This window comes from Trichosurus vulpecula, chromosome 2, assembly GCF_011100635.1.
Source record: "Trichosurus vulpecula isolate mTriVul1 chromosome 2, mTriVul1.pri, whole genome shotgun sequence".
Taxonomy (NCBI): domain Eukaryota; kingdom Metazoa; phylum Chordata; class Mammalia; order Diprotodontia; family Phalangeridae; genus Trichosurus; species Trichosurus vulpecula.
In genome coordinates, this window is record NC_050574.1 from 379,606,109 (window position 1) to 379,626,851 (window position 20,743).

At 34.8% G+C, this 20,743-nt stretch overlaps 1 protein-coding gene across 1 annotated transcript in view; it reads right to left on the reverse strand.

The window, feature by feature from the left end:
- BRWD1 (bromodomain and WD repeat domain containing 1) overlaps positions 1-20,743 on the reverse strand; it is a 150,624-nt gene that overhangs the window by 39,600 nt on the left and 90,281 nt on the right. Inside the window, exons 20-29 of the mRNA XM_036747966.1 lie at positions 20,605-20,698; positions 15,988-16,113; positions 13,609-13,724; positions 11,347-11,536; positions 9,606-9,731; positions 9,381-9,488; positions 8,628-8,752; positions 8,096-8,178; positions 3,144-3,255; positions 1,173-1,234 (exon numbers count right to left, since the gene is read on the reverse strand). Coding sequence (XP_036603861.1) covers positions 1,173-1,234; positions 3,144-3,255; positions 8,096-8,178; positions 8,628-8,752; positions 9,381-9,488; positions 9,606-9,731; positions 11,347-11,536; positions 13,609-13,724; positions 15,988-16,113; positions 20,605-20,698 — 1,142 coding nt within the window. The remainder of the gene's footprint in view (positions 1-1,172; positions 1,235-3,143; positions 3,256-8,095; positions 8,179-8,627; positions 8,753-9,380; positions 9,489-9,605; positions 9,732-11,346; positions 11,537-13,608; positions 13,725-15,987; positions 16,114-20,604; positions 20,699-20,743) is intronic.

A 20,743-nucleotide genomic window follows, 5' to 3' on the forward strand; every position in this document is an offset into this window, starting at 1 on the left:
ACGGAATAGAACAGGATCTCTTAAGCATGTAGAGGGGTTTGCCCTGGCAAGAAGGGTCAATTCATTGGGTGAAATGGGTGGAAGGAGTAAACAACAGAAGAAGCCACCTGAGTGATATGAAACGAGGAACAAAGAATAGGAAGCTCTCAGGAAATGGCCTCAATCTTTCCAGCAAAATATGAAGCAAGGTTCTCAGCTGAGAAGGTGGGGGAAGGGGAACTGTGGGAGGCTTAAGGAAGAATGAAAAGTTTTTGTGGATTAGAGAGGTAAAAAATGATTGCCTTGTTGCGGTGAGGTTCCAGTTGAGATTATGCAACATAAATTAGGGGGTTCAGCATGGTTTCATGATCTTCTTTAAATTTGTTCAAGAGGAATGTGTGAATGAACAGGAGTGAAGGCAAGGGATAGTGGGAATGATGTTTCTTTAGTACTTAGCATCCCAAGAAAGAGCGCTACAATTTCTGCATTTATCAAAAATCGCCAAATGGAAAAAGAACAGTAGATTTGGGGTTAAGTGCTCTTTGTTCAAATCCTAGCTCCATTATTTCCATGATACACGACAACAGACAAACCACAACTTCTCTGGGTCTTAGTTCTCCCACATGTAAAGTGGAAAGAATAACCTTCATAGGTAGCAGGGCATACTAAAGAGGGTCAGCTTCAGTCAAGAAGACCCAAGTTCAAATTCTGCCTCTCACAGATACTATCTGGGTGATCAAGGGCAAAGCACTTAACCTCTCTATGCCAAAGACAGCTCTTTAAGTTACAAATGATTCTGCTGTTCTACATCAGAGGAAGGAGTTCCATATCAGGAGTTCCTTACATTGATAAAACCACAGGACCAGACCAAGAAGAACACTTTCTGCTACCTTCAAAGTATGGTAAATTCTAAAGTGTTAAATGAATTCCAGTTGGTCATTATGCTGTCAGCTTTAACAAAAGATAAAACAGTGAAAACATGAAATTGTGTAATAAAAAGAAAATAGGACAGAAGTGAGGAATCCTAGGCATGAGTCTTGACTTCTACTAACAATTATGAGACTCCGGACAAATAATTTTCCTTTTTGGGCTTGTTTGCTCATTTGTAAATGAGAGGGTTAAACTCAACCCCTAAAGCCTCTTCTAGATCTAAAATTCTATGATTCCTTATAATTTAATTAATTTCCACATACCATTATCAGGAATTGGCTCCATATCCCATGGACTAAGCTTTTCTATTTCAGTATTGTCCCACCTATTTAATCAGTAGGTTGGAGAAAAGGAAAAAGTTAGCCTTCATAAAAACATTTTAACTGATGTCTGAGGGTAGACATCATTAGCAAATTTTCAAAAAAAGGAACATGACTCATAATGTAAGATATTAATTATTCTAGAAATTAAAATAAAAACACTAATTGCATTCTTTAAAATGGCCTATCTAGTCAAACCAAATATCAACCCCTCTTCTGATCTTTAAGATAATGAATACTTACTGTAAGACTAAACTAAGTGAATTTAAAAAAAAAAAAAAACCCTCAGATATTGAATAAAAAAACATTCAATTGTTTACCATGTACCAAGCACTATGCTAAGCTCTGGGGATATAAATACAAAAGTGTATCAGCTGCTGCCTTCACGGAGCTTATTTATTTTATAGGGAGAGACAACTTAAGTATTCTATATTATACAGAATGCCCCAGAAGTCTTGTTTCAGTTTTAAACTTAAAACTAAAACAAGATCTTTGAGGATACCCTGCATTTCTTGGTATACGATATACAATGTGGCATCTTCTTTATTCTCTTGGACTGGTGTCAGACATGTCTATCTGATTTTTATAAATATTCTGTTCCTTTGGCTTCCGTGACAATGACTCCTCATCTCTCTTACCACTCTTTTATCTTGTTTGCAGGCTCCTCATTCACTACCCCAACTCACATCTCTAGCTCTCTTTTCCCATTAAAATCTCTCCCTTCACAAGCTCACCTCTTCCATACCTTCAATTATAATAACCTTAATGCAGATGACTCGCAAATCAGTGTCTCTTGTTCCCATCTTCTCCCCAGGTCCTAGTCTCATGTTTCCAAATGCCAGCTGGCTATGTCCACCTGGATGTCACAAGCTTTACTCATTAGGTCCAAAACTGAATTTATTTTCTCCTCTTCAAACCTGTTCCTCTCCCCAATTTTTCTATTTATGTCAATGGTACCCAGTCACCTACAGTCAAAGTTATTAACTTTTTTTGTGTCATGTATTTCTTTTGGAATTGTGGTGAAACCTATGGACTCCTCAGAATAATGTTTTTAAATGTGTAAAATAAAGGTAGTATGAAGGAAACCAATTACACTGATGTACAATTTTCTAAAAATATAAAAACCAAGTTTAGGGATCCTAATCTTTGACACCACCATAAATCCAATGATGTAAAAATGTGGTTAAATCTACTTCATATCCACCCTGTCTTTCCCTCAATTCCCACCATAAAAGCTTTTATTCAGATCCTCTTATCACCAAGACTATTGTAATAATCCACATTACAAAGTCTGTCTCTCCTCTATCTTCCCCTTATCTATGTATTCTTGATAATTATGCAAGTAATCATCCTAATGAATAGTTCTGATGACACCACCAATCTACACAGAAACCTTTAGAGATTTTCCATTACTAATTAAATAAAGTAGAAATTTTAGAACCTGGCACTCAAGGTCCTCTACAGTTAGATTTCTTTCTACCTTTATCTTACACTATTCCCCACTGTGTTGTATTACATAAACCTGAAATCACCACGCAGAAGTATACTGTTATTCAAATATTCAATATGACACCCAAACTGGATTATTTTCCATTCCTTATACACATCTTGCTTTATTCTATCCCCACACTTCATTTTCTTTGAGCTCCAACTCAGGTACAACTTCTCTTCCAGGTACTCCATCAGTACCAAACCTGCCACCTCTACCTATTGATGAAAAGGGTAACTCCCTCCTCAGTTTTCTAAGTGGGCTAATCCATTGTTCTTCTTTGTATCAGTTATTTCAGATCTTATCTTCCTGGATCTGTGTCATACATAACTTTCTAACTTAAGGAATTAGAATAGTATGTGCACATAAGAGGCACATAATAAATGTGTGTTCAATGAATAGTAAACATAAATATTTGTACATACTTAACATTGTAACATTGGAAATGACTATCTGGATACTGTGGTTGAAAGGGCTCTTGACTTAACACTGTTCCAAACCACCAAGCATCATCAATTATAGATCGAAATCTGTCACCTGTAAAAGAAATAGCAACTATTTTTTAAAATGCAAAGAACTACCAGACTTTTAAAAAAACTATGCAGGAAATACACAATGAACGTTACTTTAATTCTTATGTTAAATAAAATTTGAGTTATTGATATTACCATATTAATGACCAGAAAGTCCCATAACTAATGTGACTGTTTAGTGGCTATAACGCATTACTATAGTAAAAAAACTTAGTCCAGAAGTTCTTACTAAGATAAATACTGATACCTGCATCAGTAAAACTACAAAATATCAAACAACAAATAGAGACACATTTGGAACGCTCAGCCTAAATCACAATGCATTTGTCTAGTTCAGGTACCTAAATTAAATATATGCCATCATCGAAAGAAAAAAAATCACCATTATAAAAAGCCCCTAAAATGCTGGAATTTTACACATGGCATTCCAATTCCGAAAACTGTTACTATCTAAAAGAATGAATGTAAAATTCTTTACAAACTTTAAAGTGGTATACAATAACAATCATAAAATTATATACTATAATAATAATTATAAAAGCTAGATAGCATGTATATAGTGCTTTAAGGTTTACTAAGCACTTTAAAAGTACCATCCCATTTTATCCTCACAATAATTCTAGGAATTAGGTGTTATTATCATCTCCATTTTACAGATGAGAGACTGGGATAGACAGAAGTTAAATGATTTGCTCATGTTCAGATAGCTAGGAAGTGGCAGGATATGAACTCCTGACTCCTGGTCTAGTACTCTATCTACCATTCAGCCTAGCTGCCTTATATATAAATGTTAGCTATTATTTAACTAGAAATAACTAAACTAGAAATAATAATCTGATTTTCAAAATAAGACAATGCCTCTAAGTATCATCTCTAGCTAAGTGGTGCAACAGATGGAACATTGGACTTGGAGTCACAAAGGAGAGAATTAGAATCTTGCTTCAAACCCTTATTAGCTACATAGCCTTGGGCAAATCATTTAACTCCTCAGCTTATTTCCTCCTCACCTATAAAATTGGAGTAACAGTACCTGCCCTCCAAGGTTGTTATGAGTATTAAAAGAGAATATTTATGAAAGGGTTTGTAAGCCTTAAAGCTCTATATAAAAGAGGAGCTTTATATATGTCAAAGAAATCTGTGTTTATTATTAAAAAGTATAAAATATTAAATACCTACCACATTTGACACCATGGAAAGCACTACATAAATGTGGGTAAAAATATTTTATGAAGAATGAAAGACAATACAGTTATGCAAATGCTCTCAGACAAAAAAATGTTGAGAGGAAAATAGGGCATGATAAAAAAGTAACATGAACAAAGTTATAAGTTTATAAAGTACATAAACTTTTTTAATAATAAAGGTTGCAAATTTCTGGTTTAAATATTCCATAAATAATTTTTTCATGGTTTTTATTCTATATGTAATGTGTTTTGATTCATTGTTTCACATATACACATGTGTATATATACATATAAATGTGCCTATATATACACACACTTTTTTAAAAGAAATACACCCTTTCCTGTTAATCCAAAACCATCACTAAAAAAAAAACTACCCATACTGCCCTAAGAAAACCATAGAACAACTCACAAAAATTTGTGATTCTAATTCTTTTTAATGAAAAAATAGAAACGAGATCAATTTTTGAGCATTACTGTAGCTTTAAGCACAACAATACTGTTAAGGGCAACTAGTTCCATGAGAATAATACTGTAAGGAGGACTAGGAGTCTCCTAGGAAAGAAAAATTAATTTTAGTCCCATAAATCACAAAAGTTTAAAATCAGTCCTTAGAGAGACTTGACTTTAATAGGGAAATCTCAAGGAACATGTGCAAGAATGAATTGCTTCAATGCTTATGGGTGAAAGTTGAGATGATGCCACAAGCCAACAGAGTTACTTCTGAGGTTTCCAACTATCGTATGGCTCTCAGGGAACAAGAAATTTCATCTGGATATTGGAGAATAAAAGAACCAAGTGGTTAGTGAGCATTTTGGAAATCAGTCAGTAAGCTGGCTAGCTTCAAAAGAAGAAGTAAAAGCGAATGCCTCTTATTTCTCCTCCTTGGAAGGAGAAGAATTTTCACCGAGACTGAATTGGGGAACAAAAGAATCCAGAAATGGCCAGCAAAATGAGTAGAAAAGGCAGTGTTAGAGGCTGGAGTCTCTGGAAGCAAATCCACTTGCTACCTTTTATTAGGAATGGGACAACAAATGTGACAAGTAGGGTTATGTGGAAGTTGACTAAATTGTTCAGGATGGGGTTAAGGAATTAATTAAATTATTTTAATTGGCATTTTTCTGGACTTGAGGTGAGGTTGAGTTATAGTTTATGAATATTTATAAAAGCTGTTGTTGTTTGGGGCAACTTTATATGGGGCATTTTTCTCTAGCTTGATGAATACTCAAAAGGTAGACTATCTGAAGAAAAAAATTCAGAGTATCCTGTGGAAACTTAAAAAACAAAACAAAATAAAACCACTGCTTCTTTATAAATACAAGCCCTTATCTACTAGATTTACAAAACTTTGGGCCCATAATAAATGCTTATTGATTGACTGATTCAAACATCCTAAAATGCTTTAATATAATTATGATACAACTTTTGGAAAATAAAGTATTTCTTAAATTGACCAGGAACATTTGATAACAACAAAGAACTAAACAAGTATTATTAGCTATAACATTATGAAGAGTCTACCTTTAATAAAATGATCTCACCATAGAGATACATTGTTTCTAAAACAAAACTTCAACTTTATAACAAAACTAACAACCAGAAGAAAATGGTGAAATGCACGTATATCAGTGACTTGATAAGATGAAAAAATTATAAAGAAATTCTTCATACTTCACAATAAGTAATTTTGGTTATATTGTGGCACCTAAAATAATTCAGGGAAGATCAAAATAATTAATACACAGTTAATGAGCTAGTACAGAACTAGTTAAGAAGGGCCGATATTTTGAAGACAGGTTATAGTAGTTTCTTCTATTTACCCAACATAATTTTTCTCTATTTCAACAAACAAAAAACCTTTTCAGTTCAAGACTAACAACAGAAACAGAAAAGGCACAGTTCATAAATGAATTGAGCAGGGAAGAATATGACCACATTTGTAAATTCTAGCTAAAAAGCCTTGTTAATTATTTGTTTTGAAGCCAGCTGATTTTCGTTTAAAGATTTTCTTGTAGGAAAAAAAAGCCTTTTTGGTAAAGAAATCAAAAGATTCCAAGTAGAGTATACCAACTTGTGTCTATTACAGGTGTTAAAGCACCTTAAAAATATCACTGTCAAAAGATTCCAAGTAGAGTATACCAACTTGTGTCTATTACAGGTGTTAAAGCACCTTAAAAATATCACTGTCAAAAGATTCCAAGTAGAGTATACCAACTTGTGTCTATTACCGGTGTTAAAGCACCTTGAAAATGTCACTGTCATGAACTGAACTAATATTTGATCTGAAGTTATGGACAACTGATGTGGTAAAAGAATTTTAGCCACAAAGCTGTTTAAATTAAGTCACAAGAAAGTACTGAATATAATCTCCACAAGCTTAGATTGTAGAGAACAAAATTTAAAAAAAAAATTAAATGGACCGGGAAAATAAAATGAGAGCTTCTAACTTACGTCTCCAGGGGTTCCAAAAATATATGGATGGCAGCCTTAATTCTTTGGGCCTTGACTGTATGAATGTTAACCCTCACATGTGCCAGCTGCCTCATCTTTTTCTTCTTTTGGCCACACGCTTTCCTTCAAGAAAAATTTCCTCTACCTCTAGTCCCAGAACAATCCTGATTACCTGTACAGATATTACTGTTAAGAATAGTATGTTAAGAGCAACCATGCTCTCATCATCTTGCATTTCAAAGGATGATTGCCTAGATTTTACCTCTTCATAGTGCAGAAACCAGGAAGATCTGTTATAATAAGGGCTTTAAACCTGCCATATTAAATGTTTTTTAGATGCTGTCTGAAAAGGATTTTTTTTTTCAGATGAGAGGAAAGCAAGACTTGATGAAAGAAAGATGAAGAACTCTGCTATAAACTAAACTTGATGTATCTTACCTGTTCCTTCAAACACCTGAGAGCATATAATATGTGTATACACTAAATAGTAAGGGTAATGTGTACAACACTGAGGTAAAAAAACGAGAAGTTGCTAATTTGGGAGTATTTAAAGTCAACTCAAGTCATCAATTATGCAATAACTTGGGAGAAAAAAAATTATACAAAACAAAAAATGAGCCTGACACAAAAAAACTTCTCTGTAATTCATTCTCTAATTCCTATATTTGATTAAAGAAATATGTAATAAACATACCTATTTGCCCAACTTCAATTAGTCTGTCAATAAGGGCATTGAAGACATAAATATCTAAAATCTAATTTGCACAATGTGTAGTATACAAAATGAAGATACAAACAGCTTTAAATACCTCCCATCTAAATTTGGATTAACACGGCAATCAGGTTGAAAGATCTGAATAAATTAAAAAGGGTTTCTGTTTATAACTTAGGAATTCTTAGGCCAATTTGCATTATAAACCAGTATCAACTAACAAATAATATGGAAAGAATATTCAGTATTCACAAGGAATTATTTAAATAATATATCCTTTCCCAAAACATATCGATCTGAAAGTAAAAAATGTTGAGGACCTACCACACTGCAGATAGTACATACTAAATGTTATTGAATTGAAATCAGTATTAACCAGTCTACTAATCTTACAAAGACTTATTACTGAATGCAAATACTACAAAATCAATATTACTTAATCACATCATATAATCTATCCTTACATGTAAGGCTTTGTAGAAACTTAAAAGACTTACGAGCTTGCCAGTTCCTCTGTCGTGCTTCATCATAAAACTGACGTAGTACAAGAAAGTCAATAACATCTGGCATATCATGATATCTAAAATAATGCATTCTATTAATTACTTTGCATAATTATTGCAGGCAATAATACTGCTTGCTGCCTAATACATGCTCCCATTCCCCCACCCACCCCCAAAAAGGCTAGAACAAATTTCTCTCATAGATCAGCAGTTCTCACAACATGTGGCAAAAGTGGTACACCAGAATACTAAACCTAAGACTCAAACCCAAAGTGGCTGCTATATAAAACCCATTTGCCTTTGTCCCTTCCTCACCTCAACTTGGGCACAACTATGAACAATCTCAAATACCTATAATTCTTTGTTATTTATTCTTTTTACTAGAATGCAAAAGATACGTCAAGGTTTCTCATCTCTTTTGAACATCAAGTATTTGCTATTAGAACCAGCCCACTAGTGCAGAACAATGCTCATATTAAAGATATCAAAATTTAATTCATAGCTAAACAAACAGAAAAATACATACTTAAGAGAGAAGGACTTGTCCAGAAGCTTTCCAGTGGCTGGATCTATAAAAGCGAGCTTAAGGCAACAGAGTGTAGGGGGACCAACCTCATACCGCATCCCAACTATTTTGACCAATTCTTGATCCTTCAAGAGATTTTTTAAAAGTTACTTGAGTGGCACTGTTAAAAGCATTATTAAGCAAGCTCTTAAAGACTCCATCCCTCTTTCTTTACAGATAGCATTACCCATTTACGCTCCTCCCAATGTAAGTATTCAGTTTGTACAGGCCAGTCCAACCTTAGGTTTTTATTGAAACAACAGACAATATATTTTGATTTGCCAATTTAGTGAGAGCTCTGCGGTAGCCTGGCTTTGTTTACTAAAGCATTCATGTAAATTTCTATGCTTGTAGGTGGGCCACATAAATCGCACTGCATTTTGGACAGCTCTGGTATAGACAATAAGTAACATTTTTATTTTCGTATTTATGACTAGCCTTTTTAACCTTTCATTGTAGTATTTTTCTTTAAGTCAATGCCCATATAAAATCTTAAGGTTTGGAAAATAACAGTAAAAAGTTACTTCCTTTTATAAAACTGATGACAAGTCATATACAGTTGTTCCCAAAAGTTTGTAAAATGAACCTATAAACTAATTATAGTCAAGCAAGGAAGCATTTATTAAGCACTTAGTATATGTCAGGTATATGTTAAGTGCTGGGACGTAAAGAAATGCAAAATTCTTTTACACAAAAAATAGTAATAAAACTTACTCTAAGATCCATCTTCTTCCATGGCTCCTTGTTGGGGTTCAGCTCATAAATATTATTTCTCCTGACTGCCTCAACATAAGCTTCATGACCTTGTCGAAAATATATTACCTACAGAAAGAAAATTAAGGCATATGAAATAAATACATTTGAAACACAAATAATTAAGCCTGATTTTATAATATTTACCAAAACTTATCACACATACAAAAAAATTACCACTCTTACCTCATCACCCATTTGAGGAACAAATGGAGATTTCCGAAGTGTAGTATCTGTTATCCAAACTGGAGGATGAAATTCATATAAAAGTTCTATATTTTCAAGCTCAGCTGGAGTCATCCTCTGCAAATTCTACACAGTAAAAGACCCAAACTATTAGTGTCCCCAAAACTGTATGAATGCAAAACATTCTTTATAGAAATAGAATGACTTAAATAATTGAAATGTTAATTGCTCAATTAACAGCTGAGCTCAATAAAACTGAGCTCAATTGAACCAATACAATGAAAATGACAACACTACCTAAATTTATTTATTTAGCACCAAAACAATCAAAATACCAAAAAATAATACTAAAAGTAATCTGGTGGAAACAAAAGTCAAGAATCTCAAGAGAAATAATGAAAAAAAAAGTGGGAAAGGGGCACTAGCAGTAATAGTTCCCAAATTATAGAACAAAGTAGTAATCATCAAAACAATTTGGTGCTGGTTGAGAAATAAGAGAAAGGTTCACTAGTGGAACAAATTAGCTACACAATATGTAGAAGTCCAGTCTGATAAATTTAAAGATGTCAAATACTGGAGTTGAGGACTTATTCCTTGACAAAAAATGTTGGAAAACTGGACAGCAGTGTGGCAGAAATTGTGTTTAGACCAATACCTCATACCAAATAACATGATAAGCTCCATATATGACTCAGGTATAAAAGGTCACATCATAAACAAATGAGAGGAAAAAAAGGAAGACATTTTACCTTTCAGATCCACTGATAGGGGAAAGGTTCATGAATAAGTAAGGGTTAGAGAAGATCACAGAAGACAAAATGGACAACTTTGATTACATAAATAAAAAGATATTGCATAAACAAAACCAGTACAGCTAAAAATAAAAGGGAAAAGTTGACTGGAGAAAAAAAAATCTTTGGAGTAAGTTTCTCTGATAATGATCTAATTTATAAGATACATAATTGATTTAAATTTGTAAGAAAAAAGCCATTCCCATTGATAAAGTAGTTAAACATTTTCAAAGGAAGAAACCCAACCTATCAATAGCCATAGGAAAATCGGCTCCAAAACATTAACCATTCTAAAAAAATAAATATTAAGGTGACTGAATTTCCACCTCATACTCGGTCAATTGGTAAATTTGATTTTTTTAAAGATGGCAAAATATGGAGGAGCCAGGGGAAAGCAGACACTGATATACTGTGGTGTAGCTGTGATTTTTTTTTCAGTCATTCTGGAAAGCAATCTAGAACAATGACCCAAAAGTCACTAAACTACTTAGTCACATATTCAGAGATACCACTATTTGACCTATATTACAAGTAGATCGAAGAAAGATTAAAAGGACCCTAATGCTCAAAAATATTTAGATTAGTTCCTTTTAAAAATGGCAAAGTACTGATACAAAGTAAAATAAGAAAAAAAAGGAGAACATCATGAAGACAAACAATTTTGAAAGACTTAAGATTCTCCTAAATGCCAATCAGGATTCCAGAGGATTAAAGATGAACCATGTTAGTTATCTCCTGACAGAGAGGTGATGGGACTCAATATCCAAAATGAAACATGTTATTGGACATAGGCAATGTAGGAATTTGTTTTGCTTAACTATGCATATGTTATAACAATTCTGGTTTTTTTCCCAATTGGAAGGTGAAGGTTAGAAGGAGAAAAATTAAATTGGCAAAACAAAATTTTTTTAAAAAAGAAATTTATAGAAAGTACAATTTTTTTTTCATACCGACTTCTTAGGTTTACATTTTTTCCTTCTCTTCCGCCTTCTCTTTGGAGTAGATAACTTCTCAACAGATACTTCATCTTCTGAGCTACTGCAATACCGTATAATTCTACGACGAGATGAGGTTCTTAAAGGAGGCTGAAGATTAATGCCAACATCAGCTCTCCAATCAGAATATCTGGCTGAAGAATCACTATAAAAAAAATACTAACTAAATGAAACCAGTAAGAGTCTTGTCATAAAAATTTATGATTTGTCCTGAATTGATTTTTTAAATTTTCAAAAGAAAAATGCAAAAGTTTAACTCTAATAGTAATAACAGTATAGATAGAAAGTTAAGTGTCAGACCAGAGAAGAACTGGGTTCAAGTGCTGCCTCTGACACATACTAGCTGTGTGACACTGGGCAAGGCATTCAGTCTCTCAGTGTCCTAAGCACCTTTCTAAGACAGAGAAGGTGCTGATCCTCATTAGTACACATTTCTCAATAGCAGCTGACTACTCTGATCAAATCACAGGTCCAATGACTACCCCTAATAAATTTAAGAAAATTTATCAACTTCTCTTTGGCAATTACTTACAGAAAGCCATGCAAGATGTCAACTAGTAAATTAAAGAAATCAAAAATCCAGTACATGACATGCAAAAAAGCTAACTTGATCTTAGGCATAATGTTCAGAATGAGAAGCAATCATCCTGTTATAGTCTCAAAACCTGGAGAGACCACTTTCTCTAGTACTGAAGAACAGCTCCTTGGAAAGAATGTGTTCAGAGGAGGGCAACCGATATGGTTTAAGGGTCTGGACAGTCTGCAGGAAAACAAGTCGAAGGAACTGGAGGTGTTTAAGCTGGAGAAGAGAAGACCTGGGGAAGCTATGGTGCAATAGAATTTAAGTTCCTTGAGGGCAGCAAATATTTCCCTTTTGTCTTCTCATCCCCAACCCCTAATACAGTTTCTGGCCCTAAACAGGTAACTGCTGACTAATTAGTTCAAGTATGAGAAGAGCAATCATGTAAAAAAAAAAATGAGACTTCCTAAGATCACTAACTTAGAACTAGAAAAGACCTTAAATATCATGTATTCCAACACACTCACTGTACAGGTGAGAAAAGTGAGACCTAAAAAAGTTAAGTGATTTCTTTAAGAATGCACAGTTAATAAAATGTTGAGTTGGGATTCAAAACTAGTTCCTGATTTCCTATTTAGCATTGCCTCCCTTATTCTACTACACCTAAGAATACAAAATAACAAAAGACGGAAGCTACAGAAAGGCTGTCATTAACAGTGAGGGCTGTCCAGAAGTGGAATGGATGACCCTGAAGGGCTGTCCTATCAAATGAGCCAATACATGTGACCTGCCTTAGCTAGCCAACTCCATACCACAAACGATACTTAACATCCTGGCTGACCATCCATTTATAGTTATTCACATTTCTATATCCCCTTACTCACTTTCTATGTCTAGAAATAGTCATCAAATCAATGCTAACACTGCTTCTGGAAGAAGTGTGTCAACTGACATTCCTGGTTCCATTCATCATCTCTTCGACTTTCTAAAATGAAACCCATTTCCCTGATCTTAAAATGATTCTTTCCTTCAATAAAGAACATAAACTTATTGAGGACAGGGACTTTTTTGTTTTGGCATCCTCGATGCTCATGACTGGAACTTGGTAAGCATTTTACAGATGATTTCTCTAAGACAGCTGGTGGCAGGAAGACCTGAGTCCAATTTGACTCAAGATATTTTACTAGCTGTGTGACCCTGAGCAAGTCATTTAACCTTCATTTGCCGCCTTAGTTTCTTCAACTGTGAAATAAGGATTATTGCACTACCTTGCAGGGTTGTTGTGATAACGCTGAGCATAGGTTCCATATAAATGCTTATTCCCTTCCCCTATTCCTCTTCCATTTTCATTCATCTGTTCTTAATGTGAAGATTGAATACCCAGTTGAAGATGCTGTGTAAGGGGTTCCTATTTATGTACAGAACCATATGGGGTTTTGAAAAATTTGGCAACAGTAAAAGGTTTCTGAATGAACAACCACCAAAAATTGATTGAAAATTAAATGTTACGAATCCAAGGTGTTTCTGGCAACGTCATAACTTCACTGCAACCTTGGTTCTGAATACAAAACATGCACACTTTGCACTGTGCTTGCCCTCAGAACTGCAAAAAGGGGTCGCAAGTGGAAAACATTAAAGAAGCCCTGGACTAGAATAGGCAGTCCCCCAAGCTTTGAGACTGTAATTCTCTGAAATACCTGGAATTGTCACTGTCACTTTCACTTTTTTCTTCACTTTTCCATTCTTCTTCTTCTTCCTCTTCTTCTTCTTCAGAACTGCCAGAATCTTCACTTTGATCTGGAGTTGAAGTGTCCTGATTCAAAAAAGTGGGGGATGGGGAATACAAAATACAGCAATAATTTTATTCTTTGATGGAAGAATGGCTAAAAAGCAAGTTAAGAAGCATTTGTACATCCTTTGTATTTACCTATACTTGTATATATTGTTCTCTAGCATAGATTTTAAATTCCTTGTAGTAGAAAATGTTATTTTTGTCTTTGTATCCCCAATGGGTGGCACAAGTAAGCATTTAGTAAACTGATACTGGTATTCCTAATAATGGTAAATCTGACACCCTCAAAATAATATAAATCTATTACCTCTTTATATTCCTTACCAATCAGAATTAAAACAATAACCTTTTTAAACTTAGGCAACATTCTATAAAGTTAGTCCTTTCCATACAACAGCCCTGTAAAGTACACTTCATATATACTATATACCTACTGCCTCAAAGAATTTTCAATTTTCACTGCAGATGGTAACAAAAGAAAATGCAAAGTTGTGTCGATGAAATTTAATGAATGAATTTAAATCTAAATTTAAAATGAATGAAATGAAATTTAATGCAGCATAAGGACAGAGTTTGAGGAAGAAGATAAAGAGTTCAGTTTTGGACACACTGAATTTTAAGATGTTTAAAAAGGGAATTCTAGTTTGAGATGCATACTAGGCATTCGTAGATGTGAGTCTAGAGATCCCATAAAGGTTAAGGCTGAACAAGTAGCTTTGATAACTATCAGCAATTAATAGACTATTGCTATTGTTGAAGGAAGAGTTGATGAGAATCTGAATTAACAGTCTTGGCTGTGAGTAGCAAGAAGGGGACAAATACAATAGACAGTGAAGGTAGAAACAAGATTTGGCAAATGACTGGATACAAGGGGAAAAGGAGGATGAGAAGTCGAGTAAAATGATGAAGTCATAATCTTTGGTCTTTAGAAGAATGGTGCCTTCTGCCTTCAACAGAAAAGGCAAGATTCAGAAGATGTGTGGGTTGGGGGAGAAGAAATGCAGGATGTGGGATCAAGATGGCAGAGTGAAAGGTCACAAATGCCAAACCTCCTCCAAAACCTCTCCTACAAAACAACCAGGAAATATCAGACAGAACTCTGAGTGGGAGAGCCAAGAAAAAGCCAAAATGAGTTATTTTTTCTTCCCCAGCCCAGGACAGCTTAGAAAGACAAAAAGAGAGATCTATGGAAACTGGAGCTGGGGCTAGCCGAGAATGAATGGCAGAAAAGGCATTGGGTAATGGCAGTGGCAGGCAGCAGCAGTGGGGAGTAATGGCAGAGGCTACGGTGGCACCCGTGCCCAGGGACCAGAGATGTTAAGGGGAATGAAAACATGGTCAGAAAGAAATCCCAGAGGATCCCTGTCTAAGCACTAAGTCTAAGACTGGATGCTATTTGGTGTTTCTGTCACCCACTACCTAGTTCTGGATCACCCTACCTGGGAAGGAGTAAAGTACAGAACAGGAGGGGGAGACCTTTTCCAACATTACATCACATTTTCCCTTCTCTCCAAAGAGACATGGAAGGACTACAGGCACGGAAGGTCGCATACACTGTTAAGACAAAGTCCCTGTACCAGCTATTTTAGTTATTTCTTTGTAACAAGGGAAATTCAAACTTCAAATGATCATGACATTAAGAAAAGGAATTAACAAATAGAAGGTAACGGCTTAGTGCAGTTTTAGGCTGAGAGCTTTACAGCTTACAACTGCATCAAGACTTACGGAATACTCTGTATTACCGTGAGGAATTAGTAAAGAAACAATACAAGTAAAATAGAAGTAAAGGTCTAATTGAAGGCACAAAATAAATATTCACAATGAACTTGGTTCATTAACAAGATACTAAATCCTTTTCAGTATATGTTCAGAATATGCGTTTTAAAAGGAAGGAAAATGTAATTACAGAGATTCCAAGAAAACGCTTACAAAAATTTTGGTGACAGTAAAACAGATAATTTCACCTCATTTCTCCAGCAATGTCAAATGATCTAAAAATTACTAAAATTTTAAAAATTATTTAAAGTTAATCATGCGATTTCAAAATTGTCAGTAATACACATATTATTTATATACTTGTGTGCATAAACATATTCAACAAACATTTAACTATGGTACTTTTTCAATCAACTACAAAAAACTAATAATGATTGAATTAAAAATATTCTAATTTCTTTTGGATTTGCAAATTTGGCCTCAAATATCTGTCTGGTCCAAAGTAAAAATAAAATTAAAGGAACATTATTCAAAATTAATTTATACATTTCAATATTCCATTACTTACCTGTCTTATGAAACTAAGAGAGTCATTTTCTTCCTCAGATGATGACTCAAGGTGACCAAAATTATTTTCATAATCTGAGTATTTAGATCTAAAAATTCTCTGTCTGGACTGGGCCACTGGGACCATCTAATATGCATAGATATATACATGAGAAAATAAAAAGAAATAACAATCAAAGACCGATTAAAAGCAAATATTTAAGATACTAAGAATGCTAAGCATTTTTGCTTCTTATTACTATTTAAACAGCATAATTAGCATTTCTAACAAAAAAATTAATTGTAAGTCAATTATGGGGGAAATCACTTTACATACTATGGAAAATATTCTTGCAAATCCATGTTTTCAAAAAATACATTTACCTACATTTTCTCCTGGAAATTTTGAATTTTTCCACCAAACCAAGATATGTTAAAAGTATTTTTAGACTGATCCTTAAATACTACCTAAATCCTATGGGAATCAAAGTCTGCTCTATAATAGTTTATTGGAGTCTAGAATTCAATCCATTATCTACCATGATGCATCTAAGAGTCACAGAAATAGCAAGTCAGTATATTCTAAGCAAAGGAGATAATATAAGTGAAAGTAAAGGCAATAAAAAGTGAAAAGAGCTAAAAACAGTGAGTATTACAATCTGACTAGGTGAAAAAGGAAACAGTAAAAAGATGCTGGAAAGGAGAGTTGGGATCCAGACTTTGGTGAGCATTAAATAAGAGGGTAACAAGTTTCAGCTTTATTCTGAAGATAATGAGAGCAGGAAGCACTGAAAGGGACAGCAATGGAGTAGAGAGAAGATAAGGCTATATAATTTAGAGCCTGGAACCACTGCCACAGAGATAATCAATTGGGATAATCCATGAGAGCTAATGAGATTAGAAAGTGACACATATTATTCAACTCTACAAAAAATTTTCAAGCTCCTATTTATTATGTACAACTACAGTGACAAAAATGAAATTGCTTCTACCCTTTAGAACTTTATATTCTGAGAAATGTAGACAACAAGTAAACAGATAATATGATAATCTGAGGAGAGAAAGAATGGAAGTATGTCAGGGAGTAGGTGGAAACTGATCTGAGCTTATAGTATGCTCCAGACACTGTCCTGGGAGCTTGCCTGTGTGAAGGCAAGGAAGAGACGGAATGTCCATATGAAAAGAACAGTACAGCATATATAATCCCGTATAGCTATAACACTGAGTAGCTGAACAGGACGATAAGGCAGAAAAGATGGGCTGGAAAAGATACTAAAAATACTGAAGAGAGACTTAAATGATAGGCTGCACTTATATCAAATTCAATTCACAACATTCTCCTTGTTGCTTGTCTGAATTATTAGTTTCTAAATACTGTGAATATAGCAATGTTGACAATCCCATCTCCCCCCCCACCCCCCGCAAAAGGCATAATATGCTCTCCTGAAGACTGAAAAGCTCCTAGCACAGTTTGACACTGAGATGATGGAACATGCATTAAATTCTTCAAAGATAAAGAAGTCCTTTAAGAGCAAAGATACAGAAAGAAAATAGTCCATTAAGAGCATAGCATGAGTATTTCTGAAAACTTTGAAACAAATACTTAACCTTTCATTACTGCAGTCCCTTTTTAATTTAAAAAACTTAGCAAGTATTATATCATTTATTGAAAAAAGATAAAACTTATTTCCCATAGTCCTTTATGATACCCTGCATAGACTATGTTGCTCACATTTCAAATTGCTTCTTCCTTCACTGCTTTGCATAATACTTGAGTCTACAATTTGAAAGTAGCAAAGCTCTACATTTTTCTAAAAATTTGTTAGAGATTAAAACAGTCAGAAAAATATATTATTTTAGAAGCAAATGAAGTAATGAGTTTACAGGTCAATAAGAAAACTAGGAAATACTTTGGGAGGTTAGGAAAAAACGTATGGTTGCTCAGCACACCATTAGTTCATTTCATACACTTCATTAAATGTCTTAGCACACCATTAGTTCATTTCAAACACTTCATTAAATGGCTACTTTATGCAAGGGACTCAGATCTTTACATAAATACTAGTCTAACCCTGGGGTGAGGAACCTACAGGCCCTCTAGGTCACATATGGCCCTCTAGGTCCTCAAGCATGATCTCTTTTAACTGAATCCAAACTTTACAGAACAAACCCCCTTAATGAAAGGATTTGTTCTGTAGAACTTGGACTCGGTCAAAAGGCTACACCCAAGGACTTCTTTTCCAGTCATAAGTCACACATGTGCTTGATACTGTTTATAACAGGTCTTCTTAAATTTTTTCCACTCTCGATCCCTTTTTGGTCTCTACAGTGTTTGTTGAGTGTTGCATGGCCTGAGGGCATGCACAGTGCAAAGTGCAAAGTGCACATGCTCTGTGTTCAGAACCAAGGCTGCAGCGAAGCTGCATGGGAAAGCAGTGCCAGAAATACCTCAGACTCATCATGAGCTTGATTTTGAATTAATTTTTGGTTGTTGCACATTCAGAAACCTTTCCACTGTTGGCAAGTTTTTCACAACCCCATGGGGGGTCATGACCCACAGTTTAAGAAGCAGGTTTATGCCACTTAGAATACAAATTATCATGGTTAACACAATATAAAGCTTGCTTGTACCCACCATGCATTTTTCCATGGTCTTTTGGATCACCTAAAATAGATTCATAAGTACTTACAAACTCACCAGTAGAAGACTGCTGTCACAAAGAATTTTGGCTGACAAGCAGCTTTAAATCATGGAAAGTGCTAAGTTTCTCAAATGCCATCCAGTTGGCCTGACAGACCTACCTTATTATTTATCTCCAAGTTTATAAAAAGTAATGGCCTAATTCAATTAGTTTAGCTATATGTTGTAACCCAGGCTATGTTTTGACTCCGCTTTATGTTAAAACAAGGTTTGAGGCGATAAATTAGTTAATAAACATTTAATAAGCGCCCACTACATGTCACATGCTACACTAAGTTTGTAATGTCTTGCAAATGAGCACATACTCTTAAAAAACCATCTTATGGCCGGGGGGGAGTGGCGCAGCTAGGTGGTAGAAGTGTGTAGAGCACCAGTCCCGGGAGTTGGGAGGACCTGAGTTCAAATCCTACCTCTGACACTTGACATACTAGCTGTGTGACCTTGTTCAAGTCACATAACCCCAAATGCCCTGCCTTCCCCCCTCAAAAAAACAAAAACCAAAACAAAACTGTCTTATTCTGGACTACGTATCCATGCTTAAGAGATCAACACTGCTGGATGGGATGATCTGGAGGGACTCTTCTTTGTAGAAATAAAATGTTTTACATAGAATTTCTCTAAGAACAACAATTACAGTTAGGGCAATAACTGCTCGTCTTCTCCCATCCTTCATATTGTTCCCAAAGTGCTTTTTCTAAAATTTGGGTCTGACTATGTCACTCTCCTACTCGACTAGTAGGATCTGGCTCCAGCCTACCTTTCCAATACTGTTACACTTTATTCATCTTGTTCTGAACACAGTGGGATCCAGCCAAAGTGGTCATCTTTCTCCCAAACACAACACTTTATCACCTATGGGCCTTAGTAATGGCTGTCTCTCATGCCTAGAATGCATTCTCTTCTCATTTCTAGCTCTTATAATATTAAAGAGTTTTCTTCAAGCCCGAAACTCACAAAATTGTTCCCGATCACCTCCCCATTATTAATGCTTTTCCCCCTCAAAAAAATTATCTTTTATTTTGTATATATGTGTAACTAACTATATTATATGAATGTTTTCTCCCTTTGATATCTCCTCAGAAGCAGAGACTTTCCCTTTTTACTTTGTATCCCAAGCACCCAGCAGTCCCCAGTACATAATAAGTGCATAAAAAGATTTGATTACTTCTTCAAGTAACAAATAAAAACTGGTGAATATGTTATTGAGCCACCACCAACACTTTTAAAGACTCCAGCATAGAAAAGGTTCAGAAGGACTGAACAAGGATAAATTATTAGACTATGTGTATGTATGTACACACACACACACACACACACACACACACATACACACACCCCAGGCAAAATTCTACAAAGGACTAATAAAGAAATAGTGAACATGTAGAAAAGGAGGGTGAGATCATTAAGGGACAGCATGGATTAATCAAAAACACATCATACCACACTAGCCTAGATATAATTTTTTTGACAGGGTATTTAATAACCTAGAAGATCAGAAAAAAGCTTTAATTATAGTTTATCTAAATTTTAAGAAAGTATTTGATACTCTCATGATAGTCTTGTGGGGGGAAATGGAGCTTTATAGGCTAGAAAACAGTAAAATTAGGTTCCTTTAGAGCTCACTGAATGTCATTAATGGCTTTGTGTTAGTTTGAAAGATGGTCTCCTGTAGAGTGCTCCAGGGATCGGTGCTTGCTGGAGATGTGCTGGGGAGTGCTTCCAGGGATGCTGTTTAACATTTTTATTAATAAATTTTTTATTTTTAATCAGGTATCATCTGGCCTTTATAGTTTTAAGTTTCTGTGTAATTCTCTGTGTAGTCTGTCTTTATAATACATTTGGAAAATAATTTAGAATGTGAAGTTTCATTCAAATTTGAATGTATCAATTTTCATCTGGTTCCATCCTCAAAAAATAGACTTTAACTGTATATCATACCTTTTGGGTTAGCTGAAGAGGCTTCTTTTTTCTTTCTGCTATATATAGATTTTTCTCCTCTTCACCCTTTCCAATTCTATAATCTTCCAGCTTTCTGTAAGAGTTTATCAACATTTAGTTTTGGTACTATGCCTTCAAA